The sequence below is a fragment of the Podarcis melisellensis genome (assembly GCF_964234715.1).
Source record: "Podarcis melisellensis genome assembly, chromosome: 3".
In the NCBI taxonomy this organism is placed as follows: domain Eukaryota; kingdom Metazoa; phylum Chordata; class Lepidosauria; order Squamata; family Lacertidae; genus Podarcis; species Podarcis melisellensis.
Genome location: NC_138530.1, coordinates 46,965,191 through 46,985,756, shown reverse-complemented (window position 1 = coordinate 46,985,756; position 20,566 = coordinate 46,965,191). Strand labels below are relative to the sequence as shown.

Sequence of the window (20,566 nt, the reverse complement as noted above, 5' to 3'; positions counted from 1 at the left end):
ATTCCAGGAGGAATGCTTTCAGGAATTTGTTCAATCATGTTTCCCCTCAAAGAAAAGAGGCAAGGTTTACATACCCAGTAGTGTCAATGAAGTCCTTTCCATTTGTTGGACTTGCGCCCAAGGCTTGATTACTCTCCAAGCTTTGCACATGCTGCATGTCATTCAAGGTGCAAAAAGATGAAACCCTTTGATCTGGAAGGGAAATAAATAAATAAACATCTAAAATGAAATGATTGTATAAAAATACTCTCAGATTAAACAACCGGTGTTCTTTTATCCAATTCAGCTACAGCCAAGAAACAAGTATATATATTACAGGGAATTCCCGCCCCCATACCCCCTGAATTTCCAACATAAAGCATCTGATAGCAAGACCACTATAGCCTCAGCTTTGCATTTATCAACAAAACAAGACAGATTTGTTTTCACTAAATTATTTTGACAGATATGTACAAAAAATCTGAGACCAAGACCTGTTCAAGCAAACTAATAGCAAATGCAGGCACTTAATAGGACAGAGGAAGATACATAATTCCATAAAAAGTTATGGAATGCAGTATAGCAAGGCACAGTTATTCTACCTGAACAGAATAATATGCAAATGCTACCATTATGACCATCACCATACATTTACCGATCTTCCACATATAATGTTAGCTGTTTCCTTTTAGGATTCTGGAATAAAATCTTTACTCTAGGACTTGCAGAATACATGCTTGCCTTGTTTGGGAACCGAGTTTCTTTACTGAAGGACATGCAGTGTGGCATATAAAAATATACCCAGTTCTAAAAGAAAACGAGTATGCCACACACAAACTGGTATAGAACGTGAGTAAATCACGCTTTGAGGTCTTCCCCCCATGCAAACCGTTTATGCTGCAACAACAGAGATCATTCATTTATATATAGACTGTACTCAGATTTCTCTGGTCCACAGACTTCTGCTGGCCCTGACCATAACATGCCTTCCCCTCACATCTCACAAGGGCCCAATGCTTGCATATAATCATGCAACCGTGCAAACATATAAAAGCATAAAGATAGGGGTTTTTTTTATATATAATATTCAGCAGCCAACCCCAGACCATCACCTAGAAACGGAGTGTGATGACAGACTGGCCCAAGTTCTTCGTCAGAGTCAAAATCTGAAATAAGATTTAGAATGCTCCTATGAACAACAAAGTCCACCGAGCTAACTTTGGAATAATATAGTTGCAATCCTTATGAGACACAACAGTTATGGAATATTACTTAACATCAACTCTTACTGTGGGATCTTTGCTGATTTTCTCAAAACAGTAGTTTCCCTCATCAACTCACCCCACTGCTACATGTGCTAAGTCAAAAAAACGATTTTACTTTTCAGTAATAATGGCAGCATAATAGCTATCAGGATTTCTTCTTTCCAAAAAACAAACTATCCATATTCGTTATTATGCCCTGTAAGCATTATGGGACAAAAATAAAATTGCAGCTTGAGGCCCAGTTATCACTTTCCCTTTTCATTGCAATCTTTTAATTATGAAATAAAAGTAAATATTTGAATCTTTTCCTAAAAATGTTCCCTAGCAGATGATGGGAAATGATAGAGGAGACACAGCAGTTCGTAAACATATGTAAAATTTGAATGCTACACAGTCTTTTTCTTTCGCTTTCTTGGCAAGATGGCATGATGCATGGCAACCTTCAGATATGCTTGACTGTAAATGTAATTTTACCAGGCTGCATGTAAAATACTGTATATTCCTAGTATATGCTTTCTTTTTCCTCTAGAGACTTTTGAACAGTAGATGTCCAGTGTCTAGGACTAGCAGCCAACCTTTAACACTTTTGTTTGATCTACAAAGGGGAAAAGTATAAAAATACAAACAGATGATACATCTGCAGACTATCACTGGCACAACCAGAAGTAGCAAAAGTAAATACTAGAGACGAAATAAGCAAAGGGTGATATTAAATTCTGGAGATATTAAATTTTGGAAAGATTGATTAAAAAATGTTAGACAGGGCAGTCAATGGGGCTCTTCTTATGTTCTTAATATGGCCAAAATACAAACATCTTTCTCAGAGTGTCTCAAGGCCTAAAAATGTCAGACACAGAGAAGAACAAGGAACATAATAATTTTTGACTTGCAATCTTGCAAATTTCCTCTGAAGAACTGAATACTGGCTGCTGTTGAAGACAGAATACAATTACTGATGCTATGGCTTTTTAAATGTAATAGCTTATCCAAGAAGAAAGAGCTATTGCAGATGGATTCCATCTCTGACAAAGGCAATACAGATCTAAGATGTTCATTCTGTCTCTCTCAAAGAGAATGAAATCATGGGAATGCATAACATATCAGGAATCTGAAATCCAGAAGGGAACTGAATGAACAACATTAGACATGAACAATGATCCTTCTCATTAACAACATGTACACCAGGCCCTTGGATCCTGTTTGTGCGTAGAGGCCTCTATTCTGTCCTTCAGCATATAAATACAGATCTGAATTATGCCAACCATTTTTTTTAAAAAAGTATGGTATTAACAGATACCTTTGTTATACCTAGAACAGGAATACTGATTCTGCAAAGAAATATAACTGCTGAAAACAGTAGTCAGCTATGCAAGCAGAGATGTGCTGATCACTGTTACAAACTGGAAGAGGCAAAGAATGAAAACTTATGCAAAGACATTTGAAGGTCTACAAAATAAAAGTTCAGAAACCAGCTGTTAGATCACAATTATGTCAATCATTATAACAGAGGTTAGCTTCAAGTTAACTGAAGTACACCTATAGTAGATACAATGTCTTTGTCAAACTGTTTCGGTTAACATGCTCTGTAAAGTTTAGTCCTAACTTTGATTTTATGTTTTTATTAATGCAGTGCTCTAACAATGTAACATCCTGTTCTTAAACATGTATTCTGGCACAGTTTTAATGCTTTGCTAGGATAACAGGTCTTCTGATGTTGAGGTGGCAACCATAAACCAGAGCTATTGTGATGTAGTGAATAGTGTGAACCTTTGAAAATATGGGTCCCAATCCCTGATCAGTCACAACACTTATTGAGGAACACTGGGCTAGCCACAGTCTCTGACAGCCTAACTCCCCCCCCCCCCCCCGCCGGGTTCCTTGTAGAGAGAAAATTGGGAGAAAACTTTTGTATACTGCCCTGAGGTCCTTTGAAGATGGAAGTGTTAAAAAGTTCAAACAAAGAAAAAACATCTGTTCCATATGCATGATGACTTAGAAGCTGGGTTTCAATAGTATACATCCTTTAACAATCAACCTTATTCTTATTCTTTAAAAAAGATACATCTATTTTCTCTCCTCAGGTTCTTTTTACTAAAGCTATTCATTCATAATTGTTTCCAATGTTTACACTACAATTCTAAACATACTATCAGAGCAATCCTTTGCATGTTTACTGACTGTTCAGTGGTATTTACTCACTTGTAACTATGCATAAGATTGCAGTCTTAGCTACGTTGAAGCTCAAGCGGATTTCCAAACACACACACTATGAAACACAGTAGTTTTATTTAATTTCCATTATGGGCTAAATTGCACAGGTTTATTTATGGTATTGCATCCATGAAAAACAGCAGCGGCAATAACTACTACAGTTGTCTGAAGGAATCAGAAAAGCCTTTTATAGCCAACATTTTGAATATGAATAAAATAAGGCTGGAGAAATCCAGATTCAAATCCCTACTCAGCTTTGAACCTCACTCAGGGTGAGGGAGTACCTTTGGGCCAATCACTGTCTTTCACTCTAATCTATTTAGCATAGTTGTTCTGAGGATAAAATGGAAGATTGGGGCGGGGGGAGAAAAGGAAGTCCTCTTGCATGAGCTGAGCTCCACTTGTTTAAATAACCTCCACCAAGTTTAGCAATTCCCCAACACCCAATTGCAGCTTCCCATACTACAGTCTACAACATTTGGGAGGGTCTACCAAACTTTTGAAAAGATTCTGGAGGTGGCAGGAGTTGAAGGAAGCAACACTGGGGCAAAAAAGTATTTGTGTAAATAACCTTGATGGGCCTACATTCCCTCTGAATGAGTGGATACATAGCTCCTGGCTCCTTTGCTGTTACTTCCAAGTTCAGGTGGCCTCCGTGCCAAAGAGTGCCTTCCATCACCTTTGGGTGGTGGCCCAGCTGCACCCTTATTTGGACAGGGAGCAGTGCTTTTTTCAGGGGTACTCAAGGGTATGCAGCACAGGAACCTCTTTTGTTGTTGCTATAAAGTGTGGCACTTACTGTAACAACTTCATGTTGCGTACTGGCACCTATTTTTCTAGGAAAAAAGCACTGATAGGGACAGCATAACTTATGTCATCTATGCTTTGGTAACCTCTAGGTTAGATTATTGCATTATGTAGGCCTGCCTCTGTAGGCAGGTTGATAAATTCAGCTAGTGCAGAATTCAGGGGCCAGGTTGCTCACTGGGGCAAGACTGTTTGAGTATATTACACCAATCCTGCTCTGACTGCACTTGATACCAATTAGTTGCTGGGCCCAATTCAAAGTGCTGGTTTTGACTTATAAAGTCTTAAATGGCTCAGGACCAAAATATCTCAAGGCCCACCTCTCTCCATATGAACCTACTCACACCCTGAAATCATCCTCTGAGGCCCTTCTTGTGTGCTTCCTCCACAAGAGGCTTGGAGGGTAGCAACATGAGATGAGATAAACTATTTTACTTTTAAAAGACAACTGAAGGCGGCCCTGTTTAGGGAAGTTTTTAATGTCTGACGCCGTATTGTTTTTAATATTCGGTTGGAAGCCGCCCAGAGTAGCTGGGGAGACCCAGCTAGATGGGCGGTGTGTAAATAATAAATTATATTATTATTATTATTATTATTAGCCTTTTTGCAGTGGCTCCCTGCTTGTGGAATGCTCTCCCCGGGGAGGTTTGGCGGGTGCCTTCATTTTACATACTTAGGCGCCAGGCGAAAATGTTCGTCTTTAGCCAGGACTTTGTCTGATTCTTAAGATATTTATAATATGAACTAGTGGCTATGTGTAGAAAAAAAGAAAACTCAGTAATTCAGAATGTCAGCCTATGCTATTCTCTTTCTGGCTCTCCTTATGCTACCTTTGGTCTTAACCTATTGTGCAAAATGACCTGATGGTCCACCAACTAAGTTCTTGGGGTTCACCTATCAACCAGAAGTGACTGATCACTGAATGGCAAAAAACAGGTAAGTCAAGGGTGCATGTGCAGGACTGCCAATAACTAAGGGTAATGAATCATGTTACAACAAGCATTGGACTTTAATTTCTACTAACTACACGTGCAGCGGTTGCAGAAATTCTCACGGTACCTTCAAATGCTTGTGCAGCATCTACAAGGTGAGACCAGTCTAATCCTGTTGCTGTATCTGGAAGGGGCATCAACCCAGGATCAGTGAATCTTGATTTGTCAGATAAAGACCCGTCTGAGAACCAAAACTCATCTAAATTAAGAAGCAGAAGCAGAAGCTATCTTCAGGACAATGTTTCAACAGGTCAGAAAATGAATAATTACAATATTTAAAATGTTTTATTTGTTATGGACTGTGTATATGACATAATATTTTATAGTTTTTAATTAGGCCATCATAAATGTTATGCTTTTAATACAATGTGAACTACTTTGGGAGTGTCTGACCTGAAAGCAAGGTTATGACTGGTCCAAAACCAGAAAATATGTACACACAGTATCAGGCCATCGATATGATACAAGGTGTATTTAGCTAATGGTTACCACTCTAAAATAAATGTTTTTCATTTATGAATCACTTCTCATTGTATATTTTAAAGTGATCAATTAAAACATACAAAAAAAACCTTCAAATCCAACACAGATACCGACTGGGACAAAAATTGCCACTCTTAAAAGGCTTCTTGAAAAAAGGAAGGCTTTCAATAGGCACCAAAACTACAACATAGATGGAACTTGCTTGAGATGTAATGGGAAGGAGTTTGAACAGCTAAGTGGCAGCAGCCTGATCCTTACCTAAGACTGAACAAGCTTCCTAGTGATTGGTTGGATATGAATGAGACAATATTTTAGTTTATGCTGATAGTTTCGAAATCTTGTTTTGAAAACCTTACTTCTAGCTTCCATCCCTCCAAATAGCAATCCTAGCTTTGAAGAACCGACCCTAACCATAGGAGCCAACTCCTAGGGGCCGAGGTCTCCTCAGCTCCAATAAAATATTTGAGGGGGCCAAGGGCCCCCAAAGTTGATGGGCATTGCCATTAAAACAGTGTGTATGTCTTGTGATCAATTATGTGGGGCAGGGCCTACTTGGCACCTCTGACCCAAGCTGTATTTTTTCACAAACTCATCTGCTTACTGGTCCTGATCTCTAACAATGGTAAAAGACTGGGTGGGCATTATTTGGGTGGGCATTACTTGCTGCTCAAGTTCCTTGGTTTTTGTGTGAGAACCTGCACCACTTCCAGGAGATGTGAGAGAGCCCAAGTTTGTTGCCCCACTCTGGGTGCTGCAAGGTCTTCTGAATGGAAGACTTGCCCTTCTGGTGTTGGGAGATGTAGATTTTTGTTTTACTGCTGTCCTCCCTGTGGAGATAAACTTCCCTGGTGCTGATGGCAGTGATCTCAGCCTGGACCAGGTACCCTGTGTGCTCCTTCCCCTACCCTTGATTGAAATAACCACGGTTATGGGTGCTGTCTGAAACAGAATAATTTATTTCTTAAGGCTAATTAGCGTCTTAAACTTTGGTTGCAAACTAGATTCAAACCTGGGATTTTAATCCTGTTTATGATAGGAATCTCAGTTACTGTTAGACATGATTAAGATTCATAGTATCTTTTTCAAGCCGTATTCCACGCTCCCCTATTAGATGATTTGATTAGCAAAAAGCACAATACATTGTAATTACCTCGCAGATAACAGAATTAAGAATAAAGATGACAGACTGAATAGAGGAGCAGAAAGAAGTATCCAAGCAAAAATGTGAAAACAGTCTGAGTGAAACCACCTGACCACTCTTCCCATCTTTTGTAACTGAGGCCCCTTCCCAGAGGGATTTTGTCAACTGGCATTGGACTGGTGTTCATACCCAATGCCCCAAGTTCAAGCTCTACCATCTTCAGGTAGGGCTGGGAAAGAAAACCGGAGAGCTGATCCCAGGTGAACAACTCTGAACTGCTCCTGGTCAGTACTGAACTAGAGGAACTAATGGTTCAATTTGGTTCCTACATTCTGTTTAGAAGATCTACCTTCAATTGCACAGTATCAAATGAGACAGTGTTTAACACACACTTACGTCGTAGGTGTCCAGTACCAGTGGTTAAGCTTGTTCTAGGAGGTAAGGTGCTGTGATATGGTGGTGTAGTACTGAACAAAATATCATTTGGCAAAGCTTGGTCTAGCATTGAGCTCCGCGAGCTAGCATATGAAGATCCTCTCCGATTGCTACATATGCTCTCATCAGAAAGAGTGCGGTATAGCGTCTTCCTTGGAGATAGGTTCCCGTAAAATGAAAACTATGTTTTTTCAAAAATATAAATTAGAAAATATGTTCCATCATCATTATCATCATCACTATTATTAATTTATTCATTTATATACTGTTTAATTGGCGAGGTGGCGTCTAATGATTGCTCTAATAGTTCATTCTGTAGATAAGTCTTACCCACTATAGTACACTAACATCAATCATTTTGGGTTATCTGGCATTTTAGCAAAGTTACTGGATTATTAGATTTTCTTCTGACATACAAGCATTCATCATAATGAATTACTACTTACTGAAATGTTGTATTAACTCCAGAGTAATAAATGAAACCTCTAGCTCTCTGAAGGTAATACTTGCAAGAATTCTTTGAAATCCTTCTAAAACTGTTAATGCGTAGTCTTGATTTAAAGACTGTTCTAATATCTAATCCATGTCATTAGCTATATATAGACTCCAAAATATAACTTGGATTAAACTAATTATCTTCTACTTCTCATTTGCAGAAAGTCCCTTGATCCACTCCAGGGTCCCTCTGATGGAAGGAGGTGGCAATTTTCACCGATTCCCCTTTCCTTTATGCCAGGATTGGGGAAGCTTTCTAGCCCCGAGGGCCAGATTGTTATGTTCTGTCCACCCCTTGCTGCCTTTGTTTGACAGGTGAGTGGAACCAAACACCTGACAGCAGAATCATGGCAGGTGAAATTCCAAAGCTAGGAAATTCTGGGAATGGAAGCATACAGCCAAACTGAGCAAGATTCAACCCCACCCTCCTGTTCAGCAGACGATGTCACGAGTGACGAAAGCTAATAGGTGGAAAGGTATGTTTTGGGTAAAATGGCTTCACAGGCTGGAGGTTCCACACCTCTGCTTTAGGACATCAACCAAGTTCTCTTAAACCCATTTCAGGTATTACTTAACGAGTATGATCAACTACACAATATGGAAAGTGGATTATTGGAAATGGTTCCCATGTGGTTCAGGCTGACTTCCCTCACCTTCCCCCTCAGGTTTATATACTGTCACTAAAGTTATATCTAAAAGAATGTGTTAGTTGCTTTACCTTTCCCAGGGCAACCCAAAGCAGCTTACAACCAACCAAACGGACAGTTATTTCATGATAGCCTCTAAGCTTATTTTCTGGATAACTCTCAAACCTCTCCAGAAATGCCAGTCCAATCCTCTATACTTAAAATACATTTCAAAGAATGTGTTAAAAATGTTCAAGTTACAGCAGCCAAGCTTATCCATCAGATTTAACCATAGTCCAAATATGGAAGTTCAACACCAGCATTTTCAGAAAATTCCATCCCAAATGAGAATCTATACATAGCAACTTAAAAAGCAGGGGTGGATAACCTGTGGACCTTGAAATGTTGCTGGAGCTGATGAGAGTTGGAGACCAACAAAATTTGGAGTCTCAGGGCAGCCACCCCTGCCTTAAAGTGAAGAGCTTTCAGGTTAAATATGCCAAACCTCCTGACTATAACCATACCAGGCTTCATGATGATTATTAGTATTACAAGTTCTACACTCTCTCTCATTTACAGCTCTTTTTAGAACTTATCTCTATATCAAGCAGTGCTCCCACCACCATAACTGCCTCTAACGGTTACACAGAGACAAAGAAAAAAGTAACAGCAGCTAACCTTTCTTCTGCCTTCCTCCACAGAGATGTTGTCTGGCATCATCAACTTCAGAAACTCTTCTTTTGATAAGACTCGCTGACTTTCAGAAACTGTATTCCTTATAGAGGCCTGAAGCTGACTTGACGTTAGGCCCTCAACATCACTATACATTCTGTAGAAACAATTTGTTCTTTACAATTAGAGGGAATGCTGCAAAGTTGTTAACTCTCTAAAATGATGATCAAAACTGACACTAAAACCACAGTAACATCATTCATTAAAAGTTCCAATAAAGTTTTTTTGTTTGTTTTTTAAAGTTGGGTTCCAACATGGAGGAGAAAACACACAACCCAATTCCTTTTTGTTCCTGGATTATTATTAAATAAAAAATAACAAAGCACACATTCATGTTGAGTACAGATTAGGTTACTGGTAATAAAGCATGACATTCTTTATACATTTATGTAATAATATTATTAGAGCACGTTTTCTTATTACCAGAAATTTTGCAAAGCTGTTTTGGATAAGAAATCAACAGCACATAAAAATGAAATATTCAACTGTACACTTTCCTTCTACATAGTGACTTAGAATTTTGATTTCATGCCATATTGATAGAAAGCAGCTAACTTTGTCTGGCCTTTCCCTGCTTCTTCCTAGTCCGGGATTATACATCATCTACCCTGTATTTCCTTTCATGATTTAGGCTCTCCTCCTCCAATCCACACAGACTTTTCTTCCCCAAGAAAACAAACTCTCCCTTACTCTTGGCATTCCGAAGCTTCAGACTCCTCAGGTGTAGGGCTACCTTCTGACTTTTTCCAGCCAATGACATATTTGCTTATAGCTCCTTGTCGAGGGTAGCATTTTGCTATGGAGCCAGAGATCTGTTGACTGCAATTTTGTGACACTATGTACACTTTGGACGTATCTAATGATCCACTGCTTTTAGGGCCATGTGTTGAAGGACTTCCTGAATGATGTGACCCGCTAGAAGAGAGGAAAACACACAAAACAAAATACACAGTGAAGTACATGAGGAAACATGTGACAGGAAAATATATCACATACATATTTTTTTATCCTAAAGTCTTCTCAAAAGGACAGAAGTTAGCCATATTTAATGTTATTTGCTTTCTTTGTCCAATATCAATTCAATACTTTAAAGTCATCCTGGCTTCACTGGATGTATTTATAGAAATTCATAATTTCCCCATTACAGCTGATAGGAAATTTATTTTGAAAATGTATGCTGTACAATTCTCAAGGCTGTATCCATTAAAAATAAATGAATTAGAAATATAACTTAAAACAAGAAAAATGTAGAGAAAAAACACAGCAACAATAAAATCCAGCAAAATGGATGAAGCCACTATTAAGACCAGTACATGCTGGAATACCTAGGCAAATAAAAAATAATTCTCCTACTACCAAAATGATATCAAGGATGGCACCAGATGACCTTCCCTGGGGAGGATATAACATAGGTTGCTACAACCAAAAGCCCCCGCTCCACTTCCTGGATCAGCTATATGATTTCTATCAGGAGCCGGGGAATCTAGAGAATGGCCTCAGAAAATGACCACAGTGTTTGACAGTGTTATTCTTTGGCTAGACTGTGCCCAATCAATTTAAAAGTACATTTTGTTATAGATTATAAAGCATTACTACATATGTCCCACCTTTCTTCAATTTAACTCAATGCTTAAAACACACCAGTATCAGATAAACTATTCAAAAATATACCCAAACATTGCTATAAGAGGCCTTTCAAACATCATAGTTTAAACTGACATTTCAGCAAGAAAGATGAACATGCACATGGAATTCCTATATTTCTGTGGGTTTTATTCTATTTAGCTGAAAGTTTTTATGTTCTTACTTCACTGCAATCTTCTACAACTTAGTTAAGTTGAAACTGAAACTACAGAGACCAGATGTACAAAGACATTTAGTACAGAACTTGAAGTGACAGGATTTCAAGTGCCGAGTTGGTTAGTTTGCAAATGTTTTGTATTTCAGAGAAGTAAAAAATAGGAACAATTTCCACTGGTTAAGTTCTTAAAGTCTTAAAAACTCTAAATGCGGAAATCCCAACACACTTTTTAGAAAGCCTTGTTCTGTTCCACTCAAAGGACATATGCTTTTACTCAGTATTGCTAGGGACTGCCCTGCAAGTCACTACCATCCTAAAACAGACCCACTTGTTCACAAAACAAAGGTAAAATATGTACACACATTTGCATGTCACATTCTTTTCAGTGTCAACATTTTACGCAAAAGTCATGAAGCACTCCATGTACTGAAAGAGTGGTAGGGCTACAGGGCTTGGTTCAACTTACTATCGCTTTCATGCAGGCTAGCTTTGTCCAACACTGTCACACTCCCCTGATGCCAGCACATTCAAATGATGTCAGAAGGTCTACTTACGTACATCTGTGGCGGCAGTGGGTGGAGCTAGACCACACAGCCATGCACTCACCCAAGCTCTCTTTCAATGCATAGAGGGGCTCATGTGAATCTCCCCCCCCCAAAAAAAAATTGCAATAGTCTATATATGCTGGGATAATCCAAAGGGTTTTGCAGATTTAAAAAGTGTAATGTAATTTACAGATTTCATAATTGAAACATAGAGGTAGGGAGATATCTAGTTCAATCTTCTGCCACATGGGAAGACTATCCACTCAACAGTGTCCACATATAAAATCATGTTATCTAAATTATGTTGTTGAACAAGCAGAGACTTGGCATACAGCAAAGAAAACAGGTCACATGCTGTTATGCAATTGTATGGAATATACAGCTCTACACAATATTGCATATTCTTCTCCTTTTATAGTTTTACTCTCAAGCACATGAAGGAAAGTGGCATTTTAGTCTTTCCTCCTCTGTTCTGAAATGTAACATTGTTGAAATGAGGTTTTATAAAATCACTCATGTAAAATGTAATGTTAATAGCAATATATATATATATATATGTAAATCCACACTTTACTCAGAACTATCCATCACAGAATTGTGGAGCTGGAATCTTGGGGAGGGGGGGGGATTGCTTACCTGGAATGTGAAGATATTTCACTGAGGTCTCCCATGCTACCGTCACCTGTATGACTGCTAGAAATGGCAGAAGCATAGCTGTGAACAGCATACATTTTAGTCTCATCATCTGGTCCTGGAGTTTCAGATGATTCAGCCCACTGATCAGTCCGGCTATGTATCCCTGACCGGCTTCCAGCCAGGTGCAAAGGAGCCATAATTGGAGCAGGCATACAAGGAGCTGTATCAATCCCACTGTCAGTAGAAGCCCCTTTAATGTATGTTAATCCAAGCAAGTCAGTGTCCATTAGGTCTTCGGAGCCAAAGTGCTTATCATCACTGTTGCTGGATGTGTTACTTGACAGGGTATTACTGCTGGAATGGCTGGAACAGTTTTTGTCTCCAATCTTAAAGAGAAACATTTTACAATACAGTTTTACTTCCTCTTATTCACAGTTTCATCAATCAAAGAAGCAAGCAGCTGCCTCACTACTTGTTGGAAGTGCCAAATAAAAATGAAGCAGATATAATGAATAATGCTAACAGCATAAACTTGTAATATGGATAAAATAATTAGTATTTGGATTAACACATGCTCAAATGCATCTTGGTGGTGGTGGATTTTTTTGAGTGACTTTTTGAATTAACACGTTTTGCTTATTGCATGATTTAATGGATATGCCATTATCATTTGTATTTTAATTTTTTTTTATAATTTGTAAGCTGCTTCAGGACTCTTGCTATGGGAAGCAAAGAACAAATTTAATAAAGCAAAGTAAAAACAGGATGAGAAATAATTTGCCCATTGTATAGAAGATTTCACTGTGCAGAGTGAATTGTGTTCAGTACAGAATAAATGTTATAATAATGTCCATTTTGTTATAAGAGAACCTCAACATGTTTGCAAGTAATTGAACACAAGATGAACTATTTTAAGAAAAAGACTGGCTTCAGCCTCTGCATTTGCCCCTCCTGAAGCTGGGCAAGCAAGGGACAGCGAAACCCAAACTGTTCTCACCTTCTCTTCCCCACTTTGCCATAACAAGCAAAATATGCAGGATTCAAAATCAAGAAATACAGATAAGGTCAACAGTATCAGTTCCTCTTGTATTGAGGAAAGTCAATGTTTAAAAGGGTGTAAGTGAGGAAAGGAAAAGGGATTTAAAATGCCTGTGTCATATTAAAAAATAGCCAGCACATATCCACCTAAAATGTGTATGTATGCAGAAACATAGGATAAGACACAGAATAACCTTGTGCCAATGTTGCTCCCTCAGGTGGCTTATATAACCAGTGCTGTTTTGATCCTACAATCATCCTTCAGTCATGAAGATGTGCTGTGACCAGCACTGGTTTTGTCCGGACAGAGTGTGGGAATCAAATATGCTGAAATAGTAGCTTTGATGATTGCTCTTTTGTTTCACTGACAAAAAGGCGATGAACATTTGCTAGCTGCAACACGGGGGAGGGACTGCTTATGCATATGAACTAGAGGAAAGCGAAGAATTTGGCTTGGCATAGTTCCCTTGTCATTTAATTTACCACAAAAGTGATATTTGTGCACAAACAGGCTCTATTTTCCAAATCTCACACTTCAGTTCTCACATTATTTAATTCAGCTGGAAATAATTGTTTCTTAACATCAGGTCATCACCACCACCACACAAATTAACAGGAACAAGCATAACAATATCTTCTTATTAGATGCATTCTTTAAATGTGAAATTTTGCCTAAATAAAAGAAGTGCAATTGCTGGTAATTAAAACAGATGCTTATCCCTCACAATATGACAAGAAATGGCAATGTATGAATGTCACTTGAATACAATAGGAAATGTATTCAGGACTATGCAAGTCAATGTAAATTACGTTCTAATCAGACACCAGAGTGATGCTTACATGAAGCTTTAATCCATGCAGTGCCCTAGAAACCTGCACATACCCTTTATAATGAGATTGTTTGAGGTCACTGCCAGAAAGAATACTTGAAACTACTTCTGCATCAGTGATGCTTATTAGTTGTGCACACACTTTAGAAAAAAATTCAAGACTCTTGCAATTTATTCCACATCTGAGATTATAACACTGGCAGATACAACTGGATGGCCTCTTTTCCATTCAATTATTTTTCAGTTTTTCAGTTATTCTATTAAAATGATAGGTCGCCAAACAGAACTGTAGGACATAGCAAGATACAGAAATAAATTTATTAACCCCAATAGCTCATTCATCTTGCAGGATAGTTTACCATCTGTAATTCGTACTTCCCATTTCTATACGGGAAAGCAGGGACAAAACATACACTTTAAATCAAGTTGCTGGCTCAAACGCAACCAGCTATTTGCACAGCTCTCCCAACTTTTGCAACAGAGACTGTGCCCACATATTTGGAAAGATTCCTAATTTGGGAAACCCTAAGAAAAAAGACTTACATGAGAAAATTTGTTTGGTGAATCCTTGCCACTGTTCTCTTTCTGTAAAGCGCGGTCTTTATAGGAACTCAAGACTTTGGTTGATGGTGCATGCCACTTGGTTTCTGCCATAAATAATTATGTGTTTTAATTTCTAAACGCACAAAACATATTGTACAATGAAAAGAAGCTCACAACTTAATGCTATATGCATCAGGTTGAAACAGTGATGTTCTTTGAAATTTCCTAGAGCAGAGAGTTTACTCTTGCCCATCATCTTAAAAGATAATTAAACTTATGTCTATACAGCTTACTAAATGAGAGTTCTGAATAAGAAGGGCCTGTTTGTACATGTCCTTTTGCTGTGTCATTTCTACAAAACATGGAAATGCAAGCACAATGCAAAATCAATACACACATCCTCTTAATGTTCTGATGATCAAAAACAGAGGGAGATAAACAGTATAATTTTAAAAGGAGTCATCCCAGTAGCTTTGAGGAAAAAGTAATTTAGCTTGCATGTGGATAAAAAATATCTTAAAACTCTCTGCAAACAACAAATGTGATGAGATACATATGCAGCTGATTCTAGTCTTTATTCAAGAGAGTATTATGCGCAGGTGCACAAGACTGTGTGAAAATATGGTAGAAAATGGTGTGTGCAAGGATGTTTGCAATTATATGAGGAAGACAGAAACAGGGAAATAGGAATATAAAAAGAGAGAAAGGAAGTAGCAGAACTGTATTAGAAAAAAACAGCCTTGTGGGACCATATACACATTTAGCTGCAGCAAAAGCTCCCGATCATGCCACAGCACTAATTCTTGTAAGTTCCATGCAAGGACAAAAATGGTACCTGATAACTATAAATCTTGAGATTTAGCATGAGTGAATCTGTATTTTCAGCAATCACACTCTCACATGAAGAAAAATCCTCTGTAGGTTTACACACAAATATGCAAATCTCATATGGGAAGAAATCAGGTTTTGGAACAGAGATAGCCTTGATTGGCCTGGTGGAGGATTTATAAAAGGAGCTGGGCCAGGAGAGTGCTGATTCTTGACCTCTCACTAGCTTCCAATACGATCAACCATGGCATCCTTCTAGATCACTGAGCTGGGATGAGACTTGGAGAAAACGTCCTTCTTGGCCAGATTTCAGAATGTGCCAGTGGGAATAATCTTTGGGATTTAATTGTGTCATAGGGCTGATATTCTCAACCATGTTGCTTAACATTTACATAAAATGGCTAGGAAAGATTTCCAAAGGTTTTGCATTTGTTACCATCAGTATTCCAGTGACAAAGAGTTCTGTATGTCCTTCCCCTCTCAAGCCAGGATGTCCTTCCCCTCTCAAGCCTGTATGTCCTTAACTAGTGAGATCACTGATTGGATGTGGGCTAACAAACTAAAACTTAATATAGACAAGACAGAAGTGTTCATGGTTTGGAAGACTGTTGAGCAGTGATTGTATTTCAACCTCATTTGAGATGGGTAGCAGTCCTCTTGGAAAAATCAGGTTTGTAGCCTTGCCCATGAATACACAGGTGATGGCTGTGGCTAGGAGCCTCATTGCTCAGTTTAGGCTACTGCATTGACTGCACCCCTTTCTGAAAACTGCGTACGTGGCTGTGATCAGTCATGCCTTGAGACTAGCCAGTGCAATGTACCCTACCTGAAGACTGCAGGAAATCACTCTTTATGGAGTACAACCTTCACTGGTTACCAGAAAATTTCCAAAAACAATTCTGGGTATCACTTTTAAACCTCTAAACCAGCATAGTAAGTAAGCCCATAGAAGCTGGAGATTGTGCAGTGCTTTGTGCTTCTTTTAAAAAAATATTCTAAGGCCTTTAAGATAGTTTATAGAACACAAAACATTATACAAGTGGAAAACAAACCAGCAAAGCTGTAATTAAACTGAAACAGAATAATAATTACCATTGGGATGCCTGGTTGCTTCCAAAGATTCTTCATGTTCTCTACCTCCTTCACTCTCCAGTGGACCTGAACCCTGGTGATCATGAAGTAAAGGGGACTGGCACCTATTAACAAAGAAAGAAATTGTTGCTTTCCCCTGCTCACTAGGAAAGCTTCTCATCCAGTTTATCAAATCCCTGCTGTAAAATGGCATATATATTTTCAGGATTGACAACTGGTAAGCAAAGAAGAGTAAGACATTCCACAGTAGTTAGCACAATTTAAATATATTCTTCTTAAGTTATTATTTATCTAAGACTTATACACAAAGTTGCCCAAATATAGCTGCTGATACCCCTGCTCAACACATTAGATCTTATGTTGATTTCTTTTTTAAATGGGTGGTTTTGTTACAAGCTGAACCGCTTTCACTTGAGCAAAGCAGGGTACCAGTTTTTCAGTAATCAGGTCTACCCAACCTAGCCCGCTCCCCCCACCCACAGCCAAATGCTGCTCCAAAGGCTTCTCCTGAGGATTGGGAGACCCTCTTGACCAGTATGAGATATGACACAGGGGGCTGCAATTGCTACAGGGGACTGGTGAAAAACAGCTCCCTCTTCTTGTGCTAGTTGATGCACTTCCACTAGCAAATAGACACCACTAGATACCACCACCACTCAGCTATGTATGGATTGCCTCCAAGCCTTCACAGATGGGGCAGACTGACTATAGCAGCACATACCATATTTACTTGAATCTAATGCGCCATCGAATCTAATGCACACCTCAGTTTTTAGAACCTTGAAACCAAAAAAAGTATTTGCTGGTGAATGTAAATGTGCCATCAAATCTAATGTGCATCTTAATTTTCACAATGTAATTTGGCCAAAAATGGTGAGCATTAGAATTGAGTAAATACGGTAATTAAATTATTATCTTTACAAAGCCACCTATGAAACATTCTACAACAGCCAGTTGGATAGTCCAGACGTAAATTAGCTTCTACAGTTACTGTTCATAAAAAAGGGATTCAGATGTAAAGAAACAAATACCCATCATATCCCACTTGGTGTCTCCACTGACTACTCCCACTTGGTCCTGGGTCACTGGAGGATGATTGGTTGCTTGGTGAACTTCTGAAATAGTGACTCAAGTAATTAACCATGTACACAGATCTGTGATGCTTCAACAACAATCAATTTTTGATATAAATTCCTAATGAAATTAGAAATACAGACAACAATATGAAGACATTGGAATAGTTTTCATGAAATTTAAACCATTTTTAGATGCAGGGACATCTAATGATATGCAGCCTCCCTTCATCCCCACTTCAGTAGCCCTAAAATCTGCTCTGGAGGGGCCTGCAACGAGGGAGCAAGAGCACGGTCTGCTTGTGTGATACTGGATGTTTCCTACAGTCTGCACATTTTCGCATAATGACCACAATTCAGCACTTTTTAAAGTACATATAGATAGATCCTTGCAAGCAATAGTGTCTTTGGGCTCATCCGCACTTCCATTTGTCCTGTGATTTCTAGGTAAAGGCCTGAGAGGGGATTTTTTTTTTGTCCAGCCACATTCCCTGGAAAAAACCCGCTACCTACTACTGAATTGGAACAAACGTCAATTGGGTTTTCATTTAACTTTTAAGTCATTTCAGTTTTTAAACAAAGACATCATTCCACAAATATCCATTTGCTCTTGGACGTTTATAGCCATGTTCTATTGACGTTACAAATATAATAAAACTCTCTTGGAATGAGATGAAAGTATTAACCTGCAAGCAACTAATTTCATTTTTTTAAATGCTTGATGCTCTTATTCAGAAGTTCTTATTTTATTGGTCGACTACCACAGCGGCCGAAATTGCCTGGTACCTAGCCTTTATATTCCATTATAAATAGAGAGGAGGGTGTGAGTTTTAATGTCGTCTACCTTTTAAAGTATCATTAGCACTGACCATTGTTTCAACAAGGATTAGTGGAGGCGAACACTAAGCTCACTGCAGCTCAAATCTGTTAAAACCTTGTACAGTAGTATGTGAATGAGGTTTAAAAAGAAAACAGCTTTTAAAAAATCACTTCATACCAAAGACCAGAAAGGTTTACTAATAAAGCACTAAGAAAATACAGGAATTAATAACAGAGAGAACATATTACCTTGCACCATCTGGCAGCTTTCTGTCAAATGAAGTACTGCGAGGAATGGCTGTTTGCGCCTGCTGGAGAAGCTGCTGGCACTGCAACCTATCAGATGTTCCTAGGATTGGAGAGGCACGAGAAAGAGGCTGCCCTGCAGGAGCTGGCACCCGATGCCAAGTAGTATTCCTCCTGAAAGGGGTTTTATACTCACATGGGGTGCCTTCACTGTCAAGTTTGTACTCCACCATGGGAATTCGACACAGTTCTGAGCAACCCCTGCAGTATACATAAACATAATAATCCCTGAGTCTTGTAGAGATACAGCCCATCATTTTTTAAAAAGAAGTATAGCATGTGCATGTCATAAAATTATATATTATATCATTTATATCATAATATAATATATGACCCATCATCTGTACTCTTACACTAGGATTATGTAAAATTTAAGTTGTCAGAGATAAAACTGAATGCAAAGCAGCTTTTCCATTCCAAGGAAAACCTGCCTGCTGAACGTGCTGCTAGTAACCCTGGTGTCCAAGATATCTTAGCGTAAACAAGGAAGACTTCAGTGGGGTTGAGGGGTTATTTTATTACCCACAAGTTCACTGAGGGCCCAACTAGAGGATACATTAGCTCCATATCTGTGTTGTTTAAGTGCAGAGGACCATTTTTTTAAACACATACTCCCTGCCCAGGTGGCCAAGCAGTATTAAGACCCTATTATGGAGTAAGGGGTTTTTAACCCTTTAGCCTCCTTATGGTACCAATTCAGACCAGGCTTCCCATGCTGGCTTCTTGCATGGGGAAAGCGAGCTTTAAAAAACACACTGTGCTAATTGCAAGTTTGAGGGGCCAAATTGACTGCAAAGGGTTAAAACCTTCATGCCCCATTATTCTAAGGTCCCAATCTAGATTGCCAGTAGAGGAATGGGCAATCTTTTTTAAAAATAATAATAATAACAGCACCACAATACCTGGCACTTAAAGGCAAACATACGGAGCCTTAAAACTCATCTAGAGGTTATTTGAATGGCTTCTCAGCAGGAAAAGAGCCCTACAAAGCCCAAAGCTTGAATAAGTGGCGTTTTCTACCTATAGTGGTCACTAACACAACAAAAACTGAAGTCGATGCTAGGACAGCATCACCTACGTTAAGTATGGCTAGATTTTTTTTAAAATCAATGATCTGATCAAGCCTGAGTTTTGAGATAATATAACATGGACCTTTGATTTCAATGGATTTTCCAGAGTTTGATTTCAATGGTCTGTAGACTCATGAGGCTGAAAATCTTTAGCCGTGGGAAGCATAGGGTCTAGCCCTTCTGTCCACATTGGGAAGGAAAATATGCTGAACATGTCAATAGAACAGGGATAGAGCCTGGGAATAGATTAAGCTAGCAAATTAGCTATCCCTCCTGTTCACTGGACATATGCCTGTGGTTGTGAAATGCAGTGACAGAAGCTTGATCTGGATATGGGGTAACAAAACTTAGGGCAGTGGTGTCTTTAACATTTTGACAAGCACAGAAGGTGGGAAACTGGACACACATAATCTATTATAATTTGTCCCAGTTGCTGATTGTGGACTGGAGTTTTAACCTTTATAGAAAAGTATTGGAAAGAAAATCATGTGAGAAAAATTTTGGAAGTGGAGACTACTCTTTTTCCAGGGGCAGATAACTTGGAAAACCTCGTAAGTTTCATGATCATGTCTTCATCTTAGGATTTCCATCATAAGCGATGTCCACTAGTATTGTCTCTAAGTCCTCTGCTGTCATATTTTCTGGTCTCTGAAGGAAAGGTAGTTGAAGAGCAAAACAGTGTTTTCGCCATGAGATGTAAAGTGAATTCCTTGTTGTTTGGGTGGTAGAGTCATAAACATTGTACAATTCAGATAGTTGGGCATCAAACAGGACAACAAGATACATATGGGATCAGTTATAAGGCAAGTCATGACATCA

General features: G+C 38.8%; 1 protein-coding gene across 6 annotated transcripts in view; it reads right to left on the bottom strand.

Annotated features, from left to right (window-relative positions):
* SIPA1L2 (signal induced proliferation associated 1 like 2) overlaps positions 1-20,566 on the bottom strand; it is a 76,448-nt gene that overhangs the window by 9,577 nt on the left and 46,305 nt on the right. For 4 of the 6 annotated variants that reach the window (XM_081906762.1, XM_081906763.1, XM_081906766.1 and 1 more), the window contains 11 exons: positions 18,621-18,878; positions 17,511-17,594; positions 16,480-16,583; positions 14,560-14,663; positions 12,149-12,534; positions 9,857-10,081; positions 9,113-9,263; positions 7,275-7,494; positions 5,322-5,453; positions 1,092-1,145; positions 75-192 (listed from right to left, as the gene is read on the bottom strand). In XM_081906762.1, the coding sequence (XP_081762888.1) occupies positions 75-192; positions 1,092-1,145; positions 5,322-5,453; positions 7,275-7,494; positions 9,113-9,263; positions 9,857-10,081; positions 12,149-12,534; positions 14,560-14,663; positions 16,480-16,583; positions 17,511-17,594; positions 18,621-18,878 (1,836 nt within the window). The remainder of the gene's footprint in view (positions 1-74; positions 193-1,091; positions 1,146-5,321; positions 5,454-7,274; positions 7,495-9,112; positions 9,264-9,856; positions 10,082-12,148; positions 12,535-14,559; positions 14,664-16,479; positions 16,584-17,510; positions 17,595-18,620; positions 18,879-20,566) is intronic. The other 2 variants (XM_081906765.1, XM_081906767.1) reach the window with 1 other exon arrangement.